Here is a 24,515-nt window from a genome sequence, read left to right on the forward strand (position 1 = left end):
ACAGTGCCACTTCCAGCTTTTTTCTGCTTATGTGGTGCTGAGGAATCAAACCCAGGGCCTCCTGCATGTGAGGCAAGCACTCTACTACTGAGCCAACTTCCCAGCCCCATCATATATTTATTACATCTAAGTAACTCTTAAGTTTCTGCAGTACAATGTAAATAATTTACTACCATTTAAAATTAAAGATAAATTTATTACATAAATAGAAATTATTCTTCTAAGTTATGTTAGAGGATTAAAACCTAATTGTTTATTAGATTTCTGTGAGAATAATTCATATGAGTAGAGGAGAGCTACTTATAAGACTGCTCCACGCACATGTAATAGGTGGCTTAGGCATCATAGTGGAGATGTCCTGGGACCAGTACAAGGGAACGGATCCTCTAACTTGCACATAAGAAGAATAACTGCCGGCAGTGAAAGACATCACAGAAGCATCACAAAGTATCTGTTCAGTCTCCACTTCATTTGCAACATCACCCTGGAAATGAAGATGCGATTAAAGGTATTTTATGTTATTTTAACTTTTTAATGAAAAAAACATTTCAAATGCACAGTGAAATTACAACTCCTATTCTTTCAATGTTTTAAAAGAGGTAAATGTTGTCAATAGTGGATGTGCACATTAGAAAAGCAAAACCACTAAGGTACAATAAAGAAAAGCAATTAAAAGTGACAGAAAGACACTAGGAGGAAAATCAAATTTAATAGCTAGTAGCACAAGTAACAGATAAGTAAGAGCATTATGCCTGGTATAAATGATAGGAATGGAAAGAAAAGACAAACAATTACATGAAATTATACAGGAGATAAGGAAGATCAGAGGGATATCAAAATTCAGTTCTGAATAACCAAAGAGGACTGAAATGATGAAAGAGTGAGATTCAAATAATGCCTCATGGGCAGAAGGAAATAATCATGTCATCGGAGAGGGGGGATGATTTCAAGGCAGCTTTACTTACAAGGATATAAAAAAATGATTTTAGAGACATTAGTAACATGTCTATAAATACTATAGGGGCAAAACTCTGACTTTTTAAAGTACCAGTTATAATGCCTTTCAATGCTGATAAAATTGGAAGAACAATGATGCTATTTTTAAGCCAGGATCAAAGTCCAATGCCTCATTCAAGTTGTCTATTCACTCACACATCCCTCAAGATTCAGTTATGCACTTCGGACAGGGATGGATCATTCAAGGAGATGACATGGCTGATATCAAGATGGGAGAGTTGCCATTTTCTATAGTGAACAGCCAAAGGAGTCCAGGAAAGAAGACAATGTTGTGCCATACTCTATTCTATCATGAATGTTCTCCCAACAAGGAGGACACCCTTCTCCTATTGCTTGAGTGTATGTAGGGGGTGCTTTGCTATTTCTGTCTCTACATTAAACATTTTTTCACATATTTCAGAAATGGTTCATCCTCCCAAACATGAGCAATTTCATAACTCCATATTTCTCCCTAATTTTAGATACTCTGAAGAATTATTTTCTTGATATGCCAAACTCAGGAATTACACTTTCTAATATTCTACTCTGCTTCATTCCCATCAGCAAAGCTGATTCCCATCAGCAACACTGTCGGCCATCTTACCTCACAGTTTGCTCCTCTCTTCAGAAAACGGGTCCCAGCAAACTTACTGGATCTTCTGGCTATTAGAGTAACATAGACTGGACGTCCATAGATCAACAGTTCTTAGAAATCAGGTTAAGGTAGTTTAGCATTTTAGAGTGTCATACAACATCAAGAATCACTGTATCTTAGCATGCATGTGTTTAGATGATCTTTTCCAATAGCTTAGAGATGTCAAAAGCTTCACCCGAGGATAAAAGAACACTAAGTCTAGTGGTTCTTCTGAAGAGTCAGGTATGATGGCAAAAACCAACCTGCCTAAGGAATGGTTTCTCTGAATTTCAGAGGGAATGGAACCAAGTATAGTGCTGCTGGCTAAGAGAAGACCTCTCTGTCCTTACAGCCATGTAAAGATGGAAACTAGAACAACTAAACCTTTAGTCTTCAGAGTTGAATGCCTTTCAAAGAGAGCAGTATCACTTGACCAGATACTTAAATTATGAAGCATGATAGTGCTATTATATATAATACCAAGGAAACTGAATGAATACTTGAAGAGCAGTCCAAACCTGAATACTGAATGAATTAGTGTGAACTGCTTAAGCAAATTACAGCTTATTAGTTATATTACTTTCTGCACAATCTCATCTATTATAAAAATTAAAAAGTAGCAAAGATTGAACATCCCTAATCTAAATATCTAAAATTCAAAATGTACTAAAATCCTAAAATATTTGAGCAACAACATGAGCCACAGTGGAAAATTCCACACCTGACCTCACAGACCACAGTCAAAATGCAGGCAGACTAAAAATTTGTAGAAAAATTCCAAATGCTTAGGGTATATGTGAAGCATAACTAAAATTTCATCTTTAGGTTTGGCTCTCCAAGTTATTTCATGCTTTTTCATATATTCCAAAATCGGAAGAAATTTAAATTCTGAAACACTTTTGGTCCCTAAACATTGTAGATAAAAGACTACAAAGACTGTACTGTTGCTAGGTGGATGGGAAGATTAGCTGAGGTAATTTGTGTTAGACTCCTAATCCCTGGCCTGGAGGAAATGTTCAAGAGACAGCAATGGCTTTTATCATCGCATACACTGCCAAAATTCATTAAATGCTTGATGACTGGGAGACAAGATGCATCATTTAAACTAATGAGCTTTAAAATGATAATCTATGGTGCTGTTCACTATTTAAAAACAAGCACTGTCAACATCCAGTTTGCCAGGTCCTGAGCTAAGCTCTTAGAACTACACTTTAAAAATGGATCTTAGAACTGGGAGACAGACAGGGAAGGGTGACATGGTCCAAGAAGAAATGTGTTCTTTACCTGACTTACATAACTGTAACCTCTCTGTATATCACCTTTATAATAATAATTTAAAATTTTTAATGGACTTTAGACTCATTGCAGTAATTCTCTTTGCAATTTTGGTGATGAAAAACTTGTTTTTCCCAGGTATATTTTATTCTTTAAAGAAGACAAAAGTGATTCAGGACCAAATCTCACTGTATAGTGAATCAGCAGATAATAGAACTCTGGTTCAAAATGATTATAAAGTAATGAGCCTGATGTTCAAGTATAGCATATCAATCCCATTCATCTCCACTTCAAAACCCCTATGTCTGCACTTGACCTCTCATCTCCCTACTTGTCACAGAGAAAGCAGCACTTCTGTTCTCCAAGGCCAGCCTCTCTGGATATGCCAGTGATTCCCTTTCTCTCAAATACCCAGGTGAAAAAAAGCATGAGCCTAGAGGGCACTGGTGATTCATGACTACAATCCTAGTTCCTTAGGAGGCTGAAAACTGAGGATTGCCATTTGAAGGCAGAACGGGCAGAAAAGTCTGTGAGACTTCTATCTACAATTAACCACAAAAAAAAGCCAGAAGTGGAACTGTGGCTCAAGTGAGCAAAGGCACTCAGGGACAGAGCCCAGGCCCTTAGCTCATGCCCCAGGACAGGCACAAGAAAAAAAAAATTCATAATGGTTAGTCACATTCCTACATTTAATGGCTTTGAAGCCTCTATCTTTAAAAGCCTAGGATATAAGAAAAAAAAAACTACAAACACACTAAGTGCACAACTTCCCTTTATTAGCTCCAACAGTGATGAGAAAAACCTAAATCCACTTCTAAATAGTATCCACTGTCCTTCTAAACCCCACAGCACAATGGCACTTTCTTGAAAGGTATCTATGTTAATTAGAAATTAGGGAGAATGATGAAAAGGGTAACATCAATCAAGATGCAGTATATTTGTAAATTTGGTTAATAGTAACTCCTTTGTACAACTACTAAAAGATAATAAAAATAATTTTTAATAAAGAAATTAAGCCAAGTACTGTTGGCTCTTGCTTGAAAATCCTAGCCACACAGGAGACTGAGATCTGAGGATCACAGTTCAAACCCAGACCAAGCAGGAAAGTCTAAAGGACTCTTATCCCCAATTAAACACCAAAAATCCAGAAGTGAGCTGTGAATCAAGTGGTAGATTGCTATCCTTAAGCAAAAGGACAGTGCTCAGTCTCTGAATTCAAGCCCTAGGACCTGTACAAGGAGAAAGAAAAAGACAGAGAGAAAGAAATTAAATGAAAGAAAACATGTTTGTAGAGGGAAAAAGTTTATAATAAATTGAACTTACCAGCTTAATAAAAGTTCAACATATTTCTAATATATTACAACTCCCTTCCAATCCAAGCCTGCACTGCACTGGGCCTAAACTATTACTGAAGGCTTTTTCTAACTCATGTCCCTTGTCTCATTTTTCCTAATTCAGTTTCAAAATGACTTGTCAACTCAAACTTCCTATAAATACTACTTACCACCCTCCTAAACAAAAACTTTCAAAAGTACCAGCATCAAACCTAAAGACTCTAGTCTGACCATCAAGTTTTAGCCTGAACAGATCAATCTGGTGACACAATCTGACTCACATCTCTGGTATACTTCCCATTACACCCTACCTCCTGAGAATCATACACAAGCCAGAGAACACTGCCATGCATTTTTTTTCCACTTCCTACCCCATGGTGCTTCTCCAACTAGCAATGTCACTCTTTGCTCACTGCTAAGGCATGAATTTTGTTTAGGGCCTAGATTAAGATTTGTTCTCATAAACCTGTACTATCCTCTCTGTCAGGTATTTTGATCCTTCTCTCATCTAAATACGATCTTCATTACCTCTATCACTAGGATATAAGAATATACAGCACTTATATACAGCACTTTCTTCCTCATTGTGTGTGTGTGTGTGTGTGTGTGTGTGTGTGTGTAATAGTTCCGTTTGAATAGTCTACATCTCCTTTGCAATATCTATTGTAAAGCACCATGGGCAAAATTTCCCTGTTGAATTACATAGAGTGATTATTATAATCCTATAGTTTCTATGTTTCTTTCTGCAAATTGTTCAGTGTAAGTCTTAAGGTTTTTATGAAAAGGATACTTGACTGTCCACAGAATCCATGAATGATATATAACAACCAGTCACGATGCACAGTATTTTTAATTATTTCCAAAAGTTCACCATTCCACACATACTTCATATAAGGCTCACTACAGATCCCAAATACACCTGAAAAATAAGTTTGTATCAGAAAGATAAAGAAATTGATATCCAACTCATTTTCAAGAGTTTCCACGTCAGTATTTAACTCCAAAATACAATGCCTGATTAACAGCACTGTCATGTTAATAGATACCATTCATATCAGCATTCAGAACACTGAGTTTCTGTACAAAGCCAAAAAAGAGAAGCATTTGAGAGCTTTTCATATAAGGGGAAAGGGGAGGAAAATTAAGGAGACATACACAAAATCTGAGAATAAAGCCATGAAATGGCAGAAAGTACTCCGTGAGAACACAGCATGGGGACAGAGTGCTTGGATCCAGTTCACCCTGACTCTAGCTCTTACGTAGTATGACAGTCATAAGGTAGAGAGCTACTTATACTAAGAAAGTACCTCTGTTTACTCATTTGCATCTGACATATGGTTGTTTTGAGGATGACATAAATTAGTTAGCCCTGATAAGAGTAGGGCCTAAGAAAGTATACTTGGTCAGGTTGAGCAAGTGAAAATGCAACCTCTGACATGCTGCACCAGTGCTTCTGGACACTGGCATATAATCTTCATTTCTGGGCCTCTGTTTCTTAGTAAATCTTTAATTCTGTAAAATTAGCATTATAGCTGGATGCCTGGTGGTTCATCCCTGTAATCCTAGCTAATCTAAGGATTGCAGTTCAAAGCCAACCCAGGTAGGAAAGTCTATGGACTCTGATCTCCAATTAACCACCAAAAAACCAGAAGTAGAGCTCAAAGTAGTAGAGTGCTAGCCTTGAATGAAAGAGCTCAGGGACAGCATCCAGGCCCTGAATTCAAGCCCCACAACCAAAAAAAAATGGCATTATACCCAAGAGCAGAGTTTTATGACACTTAGAACATTACATGTAAACATCTAGCACACAATAAATAACACATCTTTTCCCTAAATTCTGTTTCTATAAAACTATTTCTATGAAGGAAAAGATTATGAGTATTCTACAGTATTCAAAAAAATAGAGAAAGAAAAGAAAAGGAAGGAAGAAAAAAAAAGAAAATAAAAGAAAGGAAGGAAGGAAGAAAGGAAGGAAGGAAAGAAGGGAAGGAGGGAGGGAGGGAAAGAAAGAAAGAAAGAAAGAAAGAAAGAAAGAAAGAAAGAAAGAAAGAAAGAAAGAAAGAAAGAAAGAAAGAGAGAGAGAGAGAAAGAAAGAGAGAAAGAAAAAGACAGAGGGAGAGGGAAAGAGGGAGGGAGGGAGGGAGGGAGGGAGGGAAGAAGGAAGGGAGGGAGGGAAGGAAGGGAGGGAGGGAAGGAAGGAAGGAAGGAAGGAAGGAAGGAAGGAAGGAAGGAAGGAAGGAAGGAAGGAAGGAAGGAAGGAAGGAGAGAAAACAAAAAGAATTACTCATTTAAATTTCAATAGAAGTCTATGCCTGAATATATCCCTTAAAAGGTACATGAATAGCCAGGTGCCAATGGCTCATGTCTGTAATCCTAGCTACTCAGGAGGCTGAGATCTGAGGATCGTGTTTGGAAACTAGCCCAGTAAGGAAAGTGCAAGAGACTCTTACCTCCAGTTAGCCACAGAAAAAGCTGGAAGTGGCACTGTGGCTCAAGTGGTAGACTGCTAGTCTTGAGTTAAAGGAACCTAGGGACAGAGCACAGGCCCAGAGTTCAAGCCTGAGGACAGGCAAAAAAAAGTGCATGAACAGCCAGGTGCCCGTGGCTCACACCTATAATCTTAGCTATCAGGAGAAAGAGATCTGAGAACTGCTGTTTGAAGCCAGCCTGGGTAGTAAAGCCTATGACACTATTATCTCCAATTAACTACCAAAAAAGAATAAAAATAAAAAATTTAAAAAAATTTAAAAACCTGAAATAGAGCTTTGGCTCAAGTGGTAGAGCACTACCCTTGAACACAAAAGCTCAGGGACAGCACGGTTGAGTTTTAGGCTCCAGAATCAGCGTGCTCATATGCATGCACACGCGTGTGCACGTGTGCTCATACACACACACACACACACACACACACACACACACACACAGTGCTTGAATAGCTGGGCACTGTGGGTGGCTCATGCTCAGCAGACAGAGATCTGAGGATCATGGTTTGAAGCCATCCTGGGAAGAAAAGTGTTTGAGACTCTTATCTCCAATTAATCACCAAAAAGTCAGAAGTGGAGGCTATGGTTCAAGCAGTAGAGGGCTAGCCATATGCAAAAAGCTCAAGGACAGTGCCCAGGCCTAAGTTAAAGCCTCAGGACCAGTACATTAAAAAATTTGAATGAATAATTGCTAGAAAATGTCAGCAATTTTCTGGCTGGCCTACAAATGAAATCAAATAGTGATTAATGGTTTCTCTAAATTGGTCAAGATCATGTACCACCCCCCCCCAAAAAAAAAAACACCAAAAAACTATGTAAAGATAAAGAGCAGATTTTGGAGAAATATGAAAGAAATGTGAGTGAATTTAATAAGGTACCATTTCATGGATGCCACATGCATTAAGTATCCTTCAAAACACCTACCACTTCCACCTTGTGTAATTAATCCTTCATCTTCAAAAATGTCAAAACTCTCCTGGCGAGCCTGGGTTGTTTCTGACTTTAACATCTCCAGGGGCATTCGCAAGATAGTAAGATTATATTGAAGTGAGTGGGACAAATCATAGCTGTAACTGAGAAGAGAAATGAAGCTTAAAAATTACAAAAGCAAAACATATTTCACAGTGTTGTTTCCTGTACAGAATTAAAACCTGTGAACTAAATTATTTAACACCTGTTACTGAACTTGGAAGCAATGCTGTTCAAATAAGCCCTGGAAACAGAGCCAAATATTAATACAATTGGAAATAAAATAGTCACCACATGAACTAGGCGTTTGTATGACTAAAAATATTAAATATAATGTAAGACGCCTACGTTAATTGATTAGTTCAATGTGCATTTTCTTGCTCCATACTGAAGCCATTGTTAAGTTCAGGTGTCATTCAAAGGGTCATATTCATATCATACTATCTAAATGTCATTCTATATATAACTATAATACTCAAATAGTATAGTTCATGGTTCTTACTCTACTTTTCATATAAGCAAAAATAATTCTATTAGTTATTAATAGTGGTATCATAACATTGTAAAACAGGAATAAGCACATATGTCATTATAGAGAAACATGATGCTTTAGGCAAAATAAAAGCCATATAAAAGTTTAAGTGTCATCAGTTATCAGTTCACACCTATAAATCCTGGCTAACTCATTATGCTACAGGATCAGGAGCATCATGATTTGAGACCAACCCAAGCAAAACCTTCACAAGACATTATCATAACCAAGAAAAACCTGGGCATGATAACATGCCTGTCATATCAACTACAAAGGAAACATGTTAGGATGATCAAAGTATTGGCCAGTTTAGGCATAAATTTGGGACTATATTTAAAAACTAAAAACAAAAAAGGCTGGGGGTATGACTCAAGCCACACTCAGAAGCATAATACCCTAAATATAAACCCCAATACTGAAATAAATAAATGAATAATAAGTAAACTAAATTGTTTCTGAGCAAATAAAAATAACACATCTGCTACAGTTTTGATTGACAATCATTTTATAAGCACCTTTAGCTATTTTTGTACAAAATTTTAGGAGGTATCTTTGTTTATATAAATTTGCTTTTAAAGTACATTAGTAATATAAGATGGTTATAATCCTGCCTATAGATACTCATTAATTATAATTTCTTCTGCATCTTATTTATACAGTTTAATTGATTTCAATTTTGTCTGTAAAACTTAGTTTTACCACATTGTTTGATGGCTCCATTTACTGTAATAGCATCTAATCTCAAAGGAATAAAAGCTATACTAAGAAACTGGTTTCTGACTTTTAACTATTAATTCTTCCTATTTAAAACAATTGCTTCATTCTAGCTAAGTCATAAGAAATAATATAGCCTTGTTAAAACAATACCCATGTACAGCTGATCATAAAATATTTATTGAAATGAATTCCAGAAAATGGAAATGAGATTTTTTTTTCTTTTTTGTTATTTTTGTTTTCCTATCATTTTTGTCTTGTTTGTTCATTTATCTTTGGGAGGGTAAGGAGGCACAAAAATGGTGGGACAAAGGGTGAACAAATACAGCAGTGGTGCTCACTAGACACTATGTTGAAAAGGAACTATACAACATGAGTGGGGACGAAAGAGGAAAACTAGAAAAGAAAAAGGTTGACATTGTTAAAAAAGAAATGTCCTCTTTATCTGACTTATGTAACTGTAACCACTCTGTACCTCACCTTTATAATAACAATTTAAAATGCATGAGAAAAAAAGAATACTTGGGAGACAATATCAGCCTAAGTGTTTTTACTTTTGGAATGATGTATAGAATTCAGCACAGGATGCAGACAAAACTCAGAGAAATGAAGTGAAAGGAGACTATTTGTAAAAGTACCACCAAGCTTTTTACCTTAAAGATGCCACAAACATAAAGTAAGCAATAAGGACTGAAAAGTACATGGTAGTGACAAATACAATGGAAGTATACATATACATATACTTCCATCTGTAAAAGTGAAAATAATTTCATTCTATGATTAAAATAATAAATTTCAACTTTACATCAATAGACATAACACACTCTACATATTAGACATGTATTTTATTCCATAAAAAACCAAATAACTTAATTAACAAAGTTAATTTATTTAAAAAAAAAAAAAGTAAGATACCCTGTCAGCATATACTACCAGTAGCCACAAATGCCATGGGTCTTCTTTCTGTCTTTATGATTCAAATCCTTACTGGTACATATTGTTTCTTTTTAATTTTATTTTATTGTAAAGATGCTGTACAAGGGGTTACAGTTACATAAAACAATGAGCACATTTCTTGTCGAGCATTGTTACCCCCTCCCTGTTGTGCTCCCACTATTCCTCCTCTCCCTCCCTTCTTCCCCCCAAGTTGTAAAGTTCATTTCCAATATACTGTCTTGTGGGTATCATTCTTACAATGGATCATCCTGTGTCCTTATTTCAGCATTTGTTATTCCCCTTCCCCTCCCCAAATTAAGACAAGATGCAGGGTACCAAAATCAAGTACAGTGATGACAGCAGATTTCCCATAGGGGGAAGAACATACAAAGGAAACAAAAAAAAATCACATAGCACATTTAAAACAACAACAAAGCGAGACCTCTTGTGTCCATATCTTGGGGTTCATTTCACTTAGCAACATCTTATATGGTCATATGTACATAACTTTTGAGCTTTTCTGCTCATCAGATAAAATTATCCTAGATATATACTAATTATTGCAAATGAGGGAAAACATGGGACCTATATTTCTTTGGGTCTGGCTTACTTCACTTAATATGATTTTTTTCTCAAGTCTTTCCATTTCCTAACAAAAGGGGCGATGTCATTCTTTCTGATGGAAGCACAGACTTCGTGTGTGTGTGTGTGTGTGTGTGTGTGTGTGTGTGTGTATGTATGTATGTATATATATACACATATATATCACATTTTGTGATCAATTAATCTACTGAGGAGCATCATATTATTTTGTGCTCTGTTTTTAGAGTAGACACTATGGCAGGTAGAATCTTCCAGTATGTGACCACATACTGGTCACATCAATGGTAACCTAACACTTGATCATAATGGTCTACTATAATTTACTTGCCTATTCAATAGTCAGTATTTTGGGTTGTCCCTAGATTATCTGGTTAGCTTGTGATGTCCATAAATACCTAATAAAAATCTGTATTTTTAGCTGGGCACAGTGGCTCATGCCCATAATTCTAACTACTCAGGAAGCTGAGATCTGAGGATCACAGTTCAAAGACAGCCTGGGCAGAAAAGTCCCCATGAGACTCTTGTCTCCAATTAACCACTCAAAAACCACAAATTGTGCTATGGTTCAATTGGTAGAGCACTAGCAATGAGTGCATCCCACAACCAAAGAAAGAGAGAGAGAGAGAGAGAGAGAGCGTTTATATAGCTATATTTTTCCTCCTGACATTTTGTCTAGGATATGTTTTCATTATTTACTAAATTGTTCCAAAAAAACTATTAATATCACCAATAATATTTCAGTGTTAGCCAGGTGCCGGTGGCTCACGCCTGCAATCCTAGCTACTCAGGAGGCTGAGATTTGAGGATCTCGGTTCAAAGCCAGCCCATGCAGGAAAGTCTGTGAGGCTCTTATCTCCAATAAACCTCTAGAAAACCGGAAGTGGCGCTGTGGTCAAGCGGTACAGCGCTCGCCTTGAGCTGGAGAGCGCAGGAACAGCACCCAGGCCCAGAGTTCAAGCCCCACTACTGAAAAAAAAAAAAAAATTCAGTGTTGCAAGAATTCTTCCTACTTTTTTACCTAATTTTTTCCAGATTAGTAACTAAAAATAGAATTCTGGCATTGTTACAACTCAGTAGAGACAGAATCCAAGTAAACTGGTATTTCTTTTTTTGTTGTTGTTGGTCATGGGGCTTGACCTCTGGGCTTGGGCGCTGTCCCTGAGCTCTTCAGCCCAAGGCCAGCGATCTACCACTTGAGCTACTTGAGCTACAGGGTCACTTCCGGTCTTCTAGTAGTTTATTGGAGATAAGAGTCTCACGGCCTTTCCTTCCCAGATCGTCAGATCTCAGCTTCCTGAGTAGCTAGGATTAAAAGTGTGAGCCACCAGCACCTGGCCAAAATTGATTTTTATAGTGAGAATACATAATGTCTTAATTTATCCATTCAAAAATTTTAAATATCAGATTTTCTAATGCTTCCAAGTGAAATAATTCACTATTAATTACACACTGATTCTGTTTTTACCCCCTGGAGAAAGTTTAGGTGATTCATAGGAACAAAACTAAACACAAACCTACCTAAAGTAAAAATTGCTAGATAGGTCCACATTTTGAAATATTCGTAGATACCTAAAAGAAAAATTAAAAGCATGTTACATTTTATACAATTCTGTTATTTCTTACAGTTTAACATATATTTATATTAGTAAGTACAGCATTGACCTGAGGAACTCAAGCCATCCCTAAAACAGAGATGTCATTGAAGCAACTCTAAGTCTGCTGACTATCCTTCAGAGCCCTAACTTCAGTTTCAGTCGTTCCTCATAGCAACAGGCTGCCAGGCACCCCACCCATGTGTGGGGCACAGACAGAAATAAAGACTCTGTTTGTTTTACAGTGTATTTTGTAAATAACTTGAGGTTGGATAGAGCAAAAACAAAATATTTGTGGATCATTATAACTTGAAGTCGGCATGGTTTTTTTTTTTTATTGTGAAAAAACTGTACAGAGGGGTTACAATTACATGGGCAAGATAATGAGTACATTTCTTATCAAGCGAAAAATAAAGTATAGAATAAAATATCCACATTATCTACCACTCAGGAGTAAATAGCATTCACATTTTTTTCACACTCATTTTAATGCTTTTAGCATAAAACAATTAAAACAGAATTTTAAAAGTTAAAATCCAATTTAGTCTTCCCAGTTTCATTTTCTCTCACTAAATGCAATACTCTCCTGTTATAATTCTTTGTCCACATTAGACATCTCTAAGTGACATATAACTTGTATGCTGAAAATATTACACAGACCATTTCATATTTTCTATATTGTTCTGCAACTAACTTTACTCACTCGTATTTTGAAATGCAGAGATGTTGAAAGTGTAGAATTTGTTTGCTTTAATTGATGTTTACTGAATCATACATACCAAATTTTACATGTATTCCTCAGCTGATAGAATAGTAAGTTCTTTCCAGTATTCCACTATAAGAAATAGTATAGCTAAGAACACTCCATTTTCCTGTATATATATATATATATATATACACATATATTCACACAAAGAAGCAAAACCACTTGGTTGTAGATAATGCATTTTCAGTTGTACTAGAGCATGTCTGCCTGAGGGACTGTTACCACTTCAACTCACAGAGTATAATTTATCTTCAAAGCCTGGATCTCATAGTATGAATTCATTTCCCAATAACATTTGATGGCAGCAGATATTTTCTTCCTACTCTGACGAATGAGAAAGAAATGGTGTCTTTTAAAATTTAAAATTCCCAAACTAAAAGCAAAGTTCAGCATCTCTTCTGTGATGTATCTGCTCTTATTTTTAACCATTCCTCAGTAAGTCTGCTTATCTTTTTCTCCCTGAAATTCATCAGATATTCTAAATACTATTCTTTGTTATATGTTGTAAATGTCTACATTCACTGCTGTTTGTCTCCTAAAATTTGCCTAAATTATAAAAGTATGTTTAATACAGAAAGCATCAAATATAGCAATGTTTTCTCTTTTTCTTTTGTTTTTCTTTGTTGGTCGTGAGTCTTGAACTCTGGGCCTGGGAGCTGTTGCTGAGCTCTACTTGTGCCACAGTGCCACTTCTAGTTTTCTGCTGATTAATTGGAGATAAGAGTCTTGTGGGGACTGGGAAGGTGGCTCAGTGGTAGAGTGCTTCCCTTGCATGCATGAGGCCCTGGGTTCGATTCCTGAGCACCACATAAGCAGAAAAAAAAAGAGTCTTGTGGACTTTCCTACTCAGGCTGGCTTTAAACCACGATCCTCTTACCTCCTGGCTTTGAACCACGATCCTCAGCCTCCTGAGTCGCTAGGATTACAGGTGTGAGCCACCAGCACCCGGCTAATCTAGCATTATTTATAAATTTTTTTCCATGCTAAGATCTTGAAATATTTTCCATAAATTTCTTAAAGTTATACTTTTTGAATTGTTCCTTGAAAACTATCAGAAAGTGGAATCTAATTTTATCACCTTGCAACTAGAAAAACCAGCATGTACACTAACTCTAATATATATCACTTTCCTAACTAAAATGGCTATTTTCTCTTCGTGACTCTGCTCATTGGCCAATGTCAATTCCTCCATGAACACCAAGCAGTCTTATCAGAAATAACAATACGGTTATCTAAATTATTACAAGTCCTACTGTCTTGGTTAGACTTACCCTTTCTTGTTTTTCTTTTTTACAACTGTCTGGCTTATGCTTAGACTTTTACATTTCTACATGAATTTTAAAAGAAGCTTGTCATGTTCCATTTTTTATTAACCTTCTTGAGTGTAGGTTAAATTTACATTGAATGTATGAACCAATTTTAGAAAAAAAAGCAACACTTAGGATACTCATACATCTATGAACAAAGGAACATCTTTCTCATTATTAGGGGTTTTAAATATTATTCAACAGTGCTAGAAATTTTCTCTATAATAAAGTTTTGTGTAATTTTGTTATACTTATTCCCAGGTACAGTATGGTTTTGCTGCTACTGTGAATAGGGTCATCATGAAATTTTCTCTATCACGCAGGTGTGGAAAAATTACTGATTCATACATGCCTATTGTTTTCTTCAGTCATTTGTTTAATTTTTTCATTAGTTCTGAGAGTAGGTATTCTTAGATTTTCTAAAGTAGAAAATCATGCTGAATACATAATGGCAATGCTTCTTTTTTCTTTCTTTTTTTATTGTAAAAATGCTGTACAGAGGGGTTACAGTTACATGAGCAAGGTAATGAGTACATTTCCTATTGAGCATTGTTGCCTCCTCCTTTGTTTCCCCTGCTTGTTTCTTTTCAAGCTTCATGCCTCAGCTTTCTAATCTTTCTAATCTATTGAATAAAGCTTTCAATATATTTGTTATGGCAGATATCTCTATTTTTCCTTACTTCAAAGGCAATGTTTTAACTTTTGCTTCCAAGAATAATTTTAGATATAACTTTTTAATAAGTATCATTTACCAGGTTCAGAAAAGATACTTATATCCATAGTTTTCTAATCACTGATCGTAAATGGATCTGGAATTCTGCCATATATATTTACTACAAATGTGAAGATAGTCATATTTTTCCTCACCATATTTTAAAGTAACAATTTTCGGTAAATTTTCTAATGTTGATGTAACCATGGATTATAAGGATAATCTATACTTGTCCTTATGTATGAAACATTAAATAGTACTTGCTTTAATTCTCAATATTTTATCTAATATTTTTATTTAAATGAATTATTATATGTTACTTAAATGAATTATTATATAATGTGTTAAACATTTACAAGTATGTTAAACATTTTCCTATCAAAGAATATTGCTTCATCCTACTTATAATAAAGTATAAATTTAACTGTATCTTATTCTGGATAATATCCATTCACTATAGTAGTAATCATTGATAATTTCACTCTACAGATAGCCAAATCACTGTATAGAAAAAATTATTTTATATTCTTGGCTAATGAATCATGAATGCAGAGTTTACATATAAAGTATATATGAAGTATAAAGCATATATAAACCTCTTGAACTCTTTTCTCCCCTTCATTTATATGTGCTGGACTAATTAATTCACTTTCAATTAACATATATGTCTGCCTGTATGCTATTTGTGATATCATTTTCAGTTTGTACAAAACAAGAGATCTTCTTTATTTCACCCAATAGATTGTATCCATCCTCATCTGAAGCAAATTATTTTTAGCATCACCACCAAGTTATTTAAAGTCAATATCAAAAAAATCCAGAAAATTATTACCTAATGAGATCTTAAGTAAAAGATCTCTATCACCTCAAATTTCGATTTGTATGTCAAAAAAATACAATTAATAACAAAATTAAAATCTAAATCATTACCTATCCTAAAAACAAGCATGCCTAACTTTGTTTCATTTTAACCTTCAAGGGAACTTTTATAATTTTAAATCTATTTGTTGATAGCTTTTACTCACATTCTCAAGACTCTAATAACTTCCCCTTAGAATTCTGAAAAGCTTCAAATCTATGAAAAGCTTAGGGGAAAAATAGTACAACCAATACCAGTATATCCTTCTTAAAAACTCAGTGTTAGAAACTTTTTTAAACACTCTGTCTCTTTCTCTCTCTCACTCGCTCTTTCTCTCTCTCTAAATATACAAGTACATTTTATTTTTCTAATCCTTTTCATTGAGAACCTACCATATGAAAATCTGAAATTTGAAATGCTCCAAAATCTGAAACCTTTTTGAGCCACTGTCATGACACTACAAAAAAAATGGAAAGTTCCACATTTGACCTCATATGAAATGCTGCTGTCAAAACATAGGTACACAAAGGATACTGTATAAAATCACCTACTGTATATGTATAAGAAAAAATATCTGAATTCTCTATTTAGACTTGGATCCCAGTCTCAAGATGTCATAGCATATTTAATGCAAATATCCCAACAAGTCTAAAATCTGAAACACTTCTCCCCCACATTTTGGATAAGAAATATTCAATCTGTGCCATTATTATATGTTTATAGCTCTCTGCATGTGTGTGCATGAAATGCACATTTGAATCAAAGATATAGTTGGAATTTATGTATTTTATCTGTTCTAAAATCTAGAATGGTCTTTTGTTTCTCTGTGATGACATTTTTGAAGATATCAAAAATGGCTTTTGAAGATATCAAAAATGGCTTGCAAAAAGTCCCATGACAGGAATTTAAAAACATTATCTTGGGGGCAGGGGGAATACAATCATACTATTCAGTGCCTATCATAATGCCTAGCATAATTGAGAGGAATGATGGTGTTGAAAGGGAAGGAGGACAAAGATGGAAGAGATGGTATTGTTCCATATGCATTGTGCTCATAAACTAACATGTTCAATCAATTCCTCTGTATAACAACTTAAAGATAATTTAAAAAATTAAAAAATTATTTCCTCATAGTTGAAGTCAAGTTTAATATTTTCAGCAAGAAACTACTTAATTATCTCACATTGCTTCAATTAAAAAGTGCTATTATGCCAGAGGCCAGTGGCTCATGCCTGTAATGGTGGCTCACTCCTGTAATCCCACCTACTCAGGAGGCTGAGATCTGAGGATAATGGTTCAAAGCCAGCCTGTGTAGGAAAGTTCCCAAGGCTCTTATCTCCAATAAACCACAGGAAGCGTGTTTTGGCTCAAGTGGCAGCGTGCTTGCCTTGAGCCGAAGAGCTGACAGACAGCACCCTGGCCCAGAATTCAAGCCCTATGACTGACAAAAAAAAAAAAAAAAAAAAAAAAGTGATACCATTTCATCATTTGGTTAAGTATGTCTGCCAGTTATTCCATTAAGTATGTCTGCCATTATTATAAAATAAAGAATCATAAAAATTCTTTATCTTATAAATTGAAGATATCCAAAGACTTTAATGTGTTAAGACTATGAATATTTTATTCCTTATACCTAATAGTATGGGTTTTGTTTTTTATTTTGGCTAATAATAGGGTTTGAACGCAGGGCCTCACTCTTGCTAGGTTTGTTTGCTCAGATGGCACAGTTACTTTGGAGACAGTCTCATGGACTTTTCTGCCTAGGCTAGCTTCTGATTATGACCATTTGGATCTGCCTCTTGAGTTAGGAGGATTACAGGCATGAGCCACAGGTGCCTGGCACATAATGATCTTAATAGCTACTGTTAAATCTTTGAATTGATTGTTATAATGGAGCTTTAATAGCCCTGAACAAAAGCTGTAGAATTCTAAGCCAATATTTGATCTTTTTATGCAACATTTATAATCTTTGATTATGCTTTGCTTTCTAATTACTACAGTATTTGAAATAATAATAAATAAAGTGGATGAATAATGTAAAACAGGCCTTGGTGATTCATTCCTGTGATCTACCTACTCAGGAGGTTAAGATCCAGAAGAGACTGTGACTTGAGGCCAGCAAAGGCAAAAAAGCTCATGAGACTCGATCTCCAAAATAATCAGCAGAAAGCTAGGCTGGAGGTGTGTGGCTTCAGTAGTACAGCACTAGCCAACCAAACAAGTCTAGCCAAGCAAATAAGATAAGCATTAGGTCCTGAGTTCAAACCCTAGTACTACCAAAAAAATAACAACAACAAAAGCCACCTAGTTACCACCAGTACATACCTAGCTTCATCAGGATGAGAAATCCGTACAGAATCATTGGGGATATAGATCATATTTGTATCTTCAATCTTATATATTGCATGACCTCCTATATCTGCCATCTTCCTCTGTTTGGTTATCAGCACAATATAATAACCTTCTAAAAACCTGACAAACCCTGTCAATGAAAAAAAAATCAGTAATGTTTATAAGCTTGGTGATGCTTTACATACATATTTAAGAGAGCAGAGACTTGATCAAATCTCTGATTTATAGCCACAGAAATTTTTTATTGTATTACAAGTATTCTTTAGAAATACCCTTACTATCACTTATATCACCTAAAATTATTAATCTGAACAATTTTATTTCATTCATTATTCAATAAAATTAGTCTTATTCTAAATATGATTGAAGAGCCTTGAGGAAAACCATATAAAATATTAAGAGGAATTATTCAATAGGTATAGACTTTTCAATTCTGAAAATGAAATCTTCTAGATCTGCTGACAAGGTACACAGTTATCACTGCTGAATGATGTAATTAAAAAGGATTCAGGTAGTACATTTTATATTATTTGCCACAATTTTACTTACAAACACACACACACACACACACACACACACACACACACACACACACACACAGACTACACACAGGATTGATAAAAATGAAGACACATTTCTTTGGCCTGTTTCACATGTCAAAACAGAACTCAATATATATTCCCTACAAACTAAAAGAATGTAAACAAGGCATACTGCTGAGTGGTGGTCTGGTATGATTTGAAGACTTAAATATCCATAGGAATACTGCCTCTAACATAATCTTCACAAAATAGTAGTTGACAAATTTTAGTGGGAGAAGAGTCACTGTAAGCAAACAAATTTGAGAACTGCTAGGCTGAAAAACTTAAGAAAACTACATAAATTTTTTTTTTTTTTTTTTTTTTTTTTTTTTGTCGGTTGTGGGACTTGAACTCTGGGCCTGGGTGCTGTCCCTCAGCTCTTCAGCTCAAGGCGAGCGCTCTACCACTTGAGCTACAACGCCACTTCTGGTTTTCTGGTGGTTTATTGGAGATAGGAGTCTCGCGGTCTCTCCTGCCCGGGCTGGCTTTGAACCGCGATCCTCAGATCTCAGCCTCCTGAGTAGCTAGGATTACAGGCATGAGCCACCAGCGCCCGGCAAAACTACATAAATTTTTGAACCTTCCAGTTCAGAGAATGCTAATGTTCACGTGAGTCTTCATGATATATCCTCTAGACATGTTTAATCATGGAACCTCCTTCCTCTCCAAAAAAAAAAAAGACCAGGGTATTCAATATATACTACATAAAAAATGAACTAAGCAATTTACACACAGGGATGGGAAGGGGGAAATGAGGAAAAGCAAAGGAAGGGGTGACATTGTCTAAAAAGCATTGTACATGTTACCTGAATTATAAAACTAGAACCAAAGTGACATCTCTAACATTAAATTATACTGCTCCCGAACTACTCTGAGGCCCTTACATTGCTACTTTGGACTTCCCATCTATCTTTAAAGGCATTGTTTTAAGTAAGAGCTTAGTCCCTATTGCCTAGTTTACTACAAGACACTTATTTTACCCATTCCCCTTTAAAAAAAAATAATAGTAGTGCCAGTGGCTTACGCCTACTCAGGAGGCTGAGATCTGAGGACTGCAATTCAAAGCCAGCCAGGATTGGAAAGTCTGTGAGACTTTTAGCTAGAATTAACAATCACAAAGCTAGAAGTGGGGAAAGACTTGGAAAAAATTATATTAAGTAAAGTAAGCCAGACCCAAAAAAATATAGGTCCCATGGTTTCCCTTATTTGCAATAACTAGTATATGTCTGAGAAAAACAGAAACTGTCAGACAAGTTGATGTTAGGTGAAATGAACCCCAAGATAAGGATTCAAACGTTTTTTTCTTTCTTGCGATTGTTTCCAACATATTTATAAGATGATTTCTTTGTTGCTTTGTATGTACCTCCCCCAGGGTATAAGCCCTGCTTTCACTGTATTTGATGTTGATATAATTTGTAGAGGGGAAGGAAAAAAAACAAACTTTAAATAGGGTTACAGGTGGACCCATTACAACAATGAGATGTATAAGAAGTTATGTCAAAAAATGAACTTTACAACTTTGGTGGGTGGGGGGGTGTGGAGAGGGGAAGGGATGGCATGGGGAAACAAAGGAGGAGGCAACAATGCTTGATAAGAAATGTACTCACTATCTCTCCCATGTAATTGTAACCCCTCTGTATAGTATTTTCACAATTTTTTTTAAAAAAGCTAGAAGTGGACCTATGCTTCAAGTGAAAAGAGTGGTAGCCTTGAGCAAAAGAAACTCTGGCCCTGAGTTCATACTCTATAACTGGCACACAGGAATACATACATACATACACACACACACACACACACACACACACACACACACACACACACATAATAAAATAAATAAATGAATGAATATTAAATAAATAATATCAGCAGTCTCTGACAGGTGATAAAGGCAATAAAAGGATATATGCCTATGGGGTATGTATCAGGACCTGGGATGGTCACAGAGCTGATAGTAATAAGGACTCCAGGCCACCAGCCACCTACTCCATTCACATACCCCAAGACCAGAAAAAACAACTTTGTGCTAAACTCATAATACCAAACATTAGTTTACCAAATTTCCTGCTGGCCACCTAATACCAATGAACAGGACAGGATTGGCAATGTAGCTACAGATGGAATGATGCACGTTTAGAGCAAAGAAAATTGTCTAGGTCCATAACACTCAAATTAGGGTCCAGTGACCTGCCCATAAACTTTCAGTGCCATGATAAGCAAACAATTTAGAACAGGAGTTAGAAATCTTGGAGTAATTTGAGATCACTACAATATGTGTGTGCATGATCAATGAATTTGCCTTGGAAAGATAAAGATTATAGTTTGGGTGACAATGAACTCACATGCTGAATAACATGACTACAAGTTATGGATTATAGTATCATGTTCTGGTGTGAAACATATTAGGGCAAAACACTGGTCCTTTACCACAAAGACTTGAAAAGCACTGCACTATATTCTTTATTTTATTATTAACTTCAAATAGTTATGCAAGAGAATTTCAATTTAATATGTCCATTCATGTGTACAATGCATCTGAACAGAGTCACTCCTTCCATCATTCTCTCCCCTTTTCTATCCATTCCTTCCCCCACCAGAAGGAACTATGGAACATCCCACTAAAGGAAAGAAAAGGAGAAGAGAGGCTTAGGCAAGGCTCAAACCAAAGCAGTCTATACTTAAATACATCAATATCAAGCCTCAACTATGAAGCAGACCAGGGTTCTGATTTCTTGAAAACAACAATATTAGCTGAGGAAAGAATGTGTGTCCAGAAACCCCTTATCTGAAGTTCTATCCATGAGTTGTAAATAGAAGCTGCTTCTCATGCCACAGTGACTTAGATCTTGCCGGTAACAGTGAGATGTTTCATCTGTCTCATACAATTTCAACAGCAAAGTTTCTGATGGTTTGTAATTTTAAAGAAGTTTCTCACTGAGTAAGAAAACAGTTGTCATCCCCAAAAGGAAGTGCTGATACCTCACTACTGCAGCCTGTTTTTAGGATAAATTCCTTTTCATTTTAAAGCTAGCTTTACTGTATTTTCACTCTGGCCAAATATTTAACAGTCTAAGCTAATTTTTTACTTTTTCATTTCACAAGCCAGCCAGCAGACTCTGCAAAGACCTAAGAACAATTCCAGATTTGTTTATATCCTGGATGAAGGCAATTAGCCTATAATCTTAGATACTCAGGAAGCTGAGATCTGAGGATCCCAGTAGGAAGCCAGCCAGAGCAAACAAATCTGAGACTCCTATCTCTATGTAATCACCAAAAAGCCTAAAGCAGAGGTGTGGCACAAGTGTTAGAGCAGTAGTCTTGAGTGAAAGAATCAAGTGAGAGCATGAGATCCTAACTTTAATCAGTAATGGTATTTAAAAAAAAAAAACCTGCTCTGCTGGGCACATAGATGTATAAATGCTCTTTGATTTATGGAGAATTAAGTTTCAACAATGAAAGATTGTTTAAAGTTATAGGTAATAGCTCAGAGATGATGGTTTATTTATATTAATAACACACAGTAATGGGTTATAACTATAAATCTATATAGCTTATAAGCTCTCTTTTAAAAAGGGGGGGAAAGGTAGCCACAGGGAGCCTCATTTCTTACCGACAACACCAAATGCTGACACAGCTCGGAATAACCCAGAGGATCCTTTCTGTCCCATTTTTGTTCTATTTCCCAGATCTAAGCGGCCAAGAAGTTCCCGTACTTCTTGCTGAGTATATACATGCTAAAAATAAGCACAAGTCATCTATAAGGTTATGTCAATTATTATTTACCCCTAAAAATTAAAAGCTGCCTGTAAGAACCCCTATTTCTTACACTACATAATGTATGACTAAGCTGTCATTTAGAAAGCCAATCATTCTTTAACATAAGCTGGTAATTGGCTCACATTACTATACTAAAATAAAATATGATCAAAACCTTATACTCTGAGCCAGGTATTCAGAGACTTAAAATTATATGGATATGTATGCACTTTTGTGAGAAGATCCATAGCTCTTAGCTTCTCAAAGGCTCCCTCATTGGTCAATTCCATTCCCAAATAAAGCCAAGAATCATTATAAATTCATAGGTAAGTGGAGGAATGGACTCCCAGGAGTAATGCAGGAAATCACAATAAAAAAATTTATTCAAAATTAAGCTGGGCGCCGGTGGCTCACACCTGTAATCCTAGCTACTCAGGAAGCTGAGATCTGAGGATCCTGGTTCAATGCCAGCCCAGGCAGGAATGAGACATCTTATCTCCAACCACTCAGAAACAGAAGTGGCGCAGTGGTAGAGCACTAGCCGTGAGCTGAAGAGCTGAGGGACAGTGCCTTGGTCTAGAGTTCAAGCCCCACAACCAAAAAAAAAAAAAATTAACCAAAATTATTACAACACAGAAAATAGTTTTGCAAAGGGTCTAATGAAAATGAGTTCCAAACTCATTTTCCTGCTTAAAAACCAGGAATCTACATGAACTAAGAAATATTCACAGACAAGAATTTTTTTAATATGTAGAGTAAGACATAATCCCGCATTTGAAAAGAGCCAACATTAACTACTGATTACCAATGTTATATTTCACTTTTGACCATTTCGTGTTTTGTGCTACCTGAATTAAGCCTCTCTATTCCTGACTCTGAATAAAATATTATCTTAGTAAGAATCATTTCTCAATTTCAAGTGAATAGGAAGTCAGCAGAAGTGGCCATAGAGGTGATTTTTAGCAGTATAATAAAGCATCTTTAGCATACAAGTCTTCCTGGACTTTAAGTAACTTTATATTGAAGCAAACTAATAGATATTATCTTCCATGGATGCAACATTAAGTTGTACTGAGTGCTCAAAACATCAACTCTTTAAGAAGATATATTCATAAATTATCTAAGATGTGTGCTTTCCAAAACAATCAAACTGAAAGACATAGTATAATTATGGCATATACCTTGATACCAGTAATTTCTAGAAAACAGAATAGATACAAATTCTAGTCAACCAAGAAAAACAGTTGTAACTTTTAGATTCATGATTTAAAAGAAAAATACATTGCTAAAGCTATAAGGATATTTCATGACCTTTAAACAATAAACATGAAAGTTTTTGTTTGTAGTCAGGTTTGGGAAGATACTTACCCTATCGTCAATTATAACCAAATCTTTTGGTTCTGTTCTATCAATTTTCAAGACACGATATTTCGTTTCTGCATGATTGCTCCCAACTAGAAAATACCTCTATAAATAAAAAGAAATGTTGTTAGATTTTTGAGGCATTTTGTCCTCTGTTTATATTATAGCCATTTCAGATTTTTAAAAACATTACCAAGTCAGGTTACCTTTTAAAAAACATTTCTGTTAACATTTCAGGAATAGAAGAATTTTTTAAAGAAAGGTATTCTTAGCAGATTAAAGACTGATTCTGCAAGGTGAGTTTTTAGTTTCTCTCTCTATTGAGGTGAACATGACAAAACTTACGTGTATTCAAGGTGTACAAAGTGATGGTTTAAGAGATCTAACATATCCATTATCACAAAGTTAATGTCTGTGTGTGTGTGCATGTGTATATGGTAAAGACATTTACACTCTTAATAAATTTCAAGTAAACAATAAAGTACAAAATATTGTATCAATGCTATACATTAGATTCCTGTAAGTTTTTTTATCTTCTAAATGAAAATTTATACCATAGGACCAAGAGCTTCCAAATTTTCTCCCAATTCCCATCCCTTTAGCAACTACCATTCTACTCGTGATTTTATGAGTCCAACTTGCCAAATGGGTAATTTTAAAACTGAAATATTCTTAGTGGCTTCATGATAAGAATCAGTGTGATGTCTGAAAAGTGCCAGTAACTGGGTCCGATGAATTTAATTATACCACAGAGA

The 24,515-nt window shown here is 35.6% G+C and overlaps 1 protein-coding gene across 4 annotated transcripts in view; it reads right to left on the bottom strand.

Moving 5' to 3' along the window:
• Positions 1 to 24,515, bottom strand: part of Fig4 (FIG4 phosphoinositide 5-phosphatase) — a 116,149-nt gene that overhangs the window by 79,058 nt on the left and 12,576 nt on the right. For 2 of the 4 annotated variants that reach the window (XM_070010867.1, XM_070010866.1), the window contains exons 2-9: positions 23,767 to 23,865; positions 22,253 to 22,376; positions 18,038 to 18,194; positions 11,995 to 12,045; positions 7,647 to 7,795; positions 5,030 to 5,158; positions 1,601 to 1,701; positions 322 to 484 (exon numbers count right to left, since the gene is read on the bottom strand). In XM_070010867.1, the coding sequence (XP_069866968.1) occupies positions 322 to 484; positions 1,601 to 1,701; positions 5,030 to 5,158; positions 7,647 to 7,795; positions 11,995 to 12,045; positions 18,038 to 18,194; positions 22,253 to 22,376; positions 23,767 to 23,865 (973 nt within the window). Of the gene's footprint in view, positions 1 to 321; positions 485 to 1,600; positions 1,702 to 5,029; positions 5,159 to 7,646; positions 7,796 to 11,994; positions 12,046 to 13,069; positions 13,132 to 18,037; positions 18,195 to 22,252; positions 22,377 to 23,766; positions 23,866 to 24,515 lie in introns of those variants that run through there. The other 2 variants (XM_070010870.1, XM_070010869.1) reach the window with 2 other exon arrangements.

The sequence above is a fragment of the Dipodomys merriami genome, unplaced genomic scaffold (genome assembly GCF_024711535.1).
Source record: "Dipodomys merriami isolate MVZ:Mamm:240054 unplaced genomic scaffold, mDipMer1.0.p SCAF_8, whole genome shotgun sequence".
NCBI lineage: Eukaryota > Metazoa > Chordata > Mammalia > Rodentia > Heteromyidae > Dipodomys > Dipodomys merriami.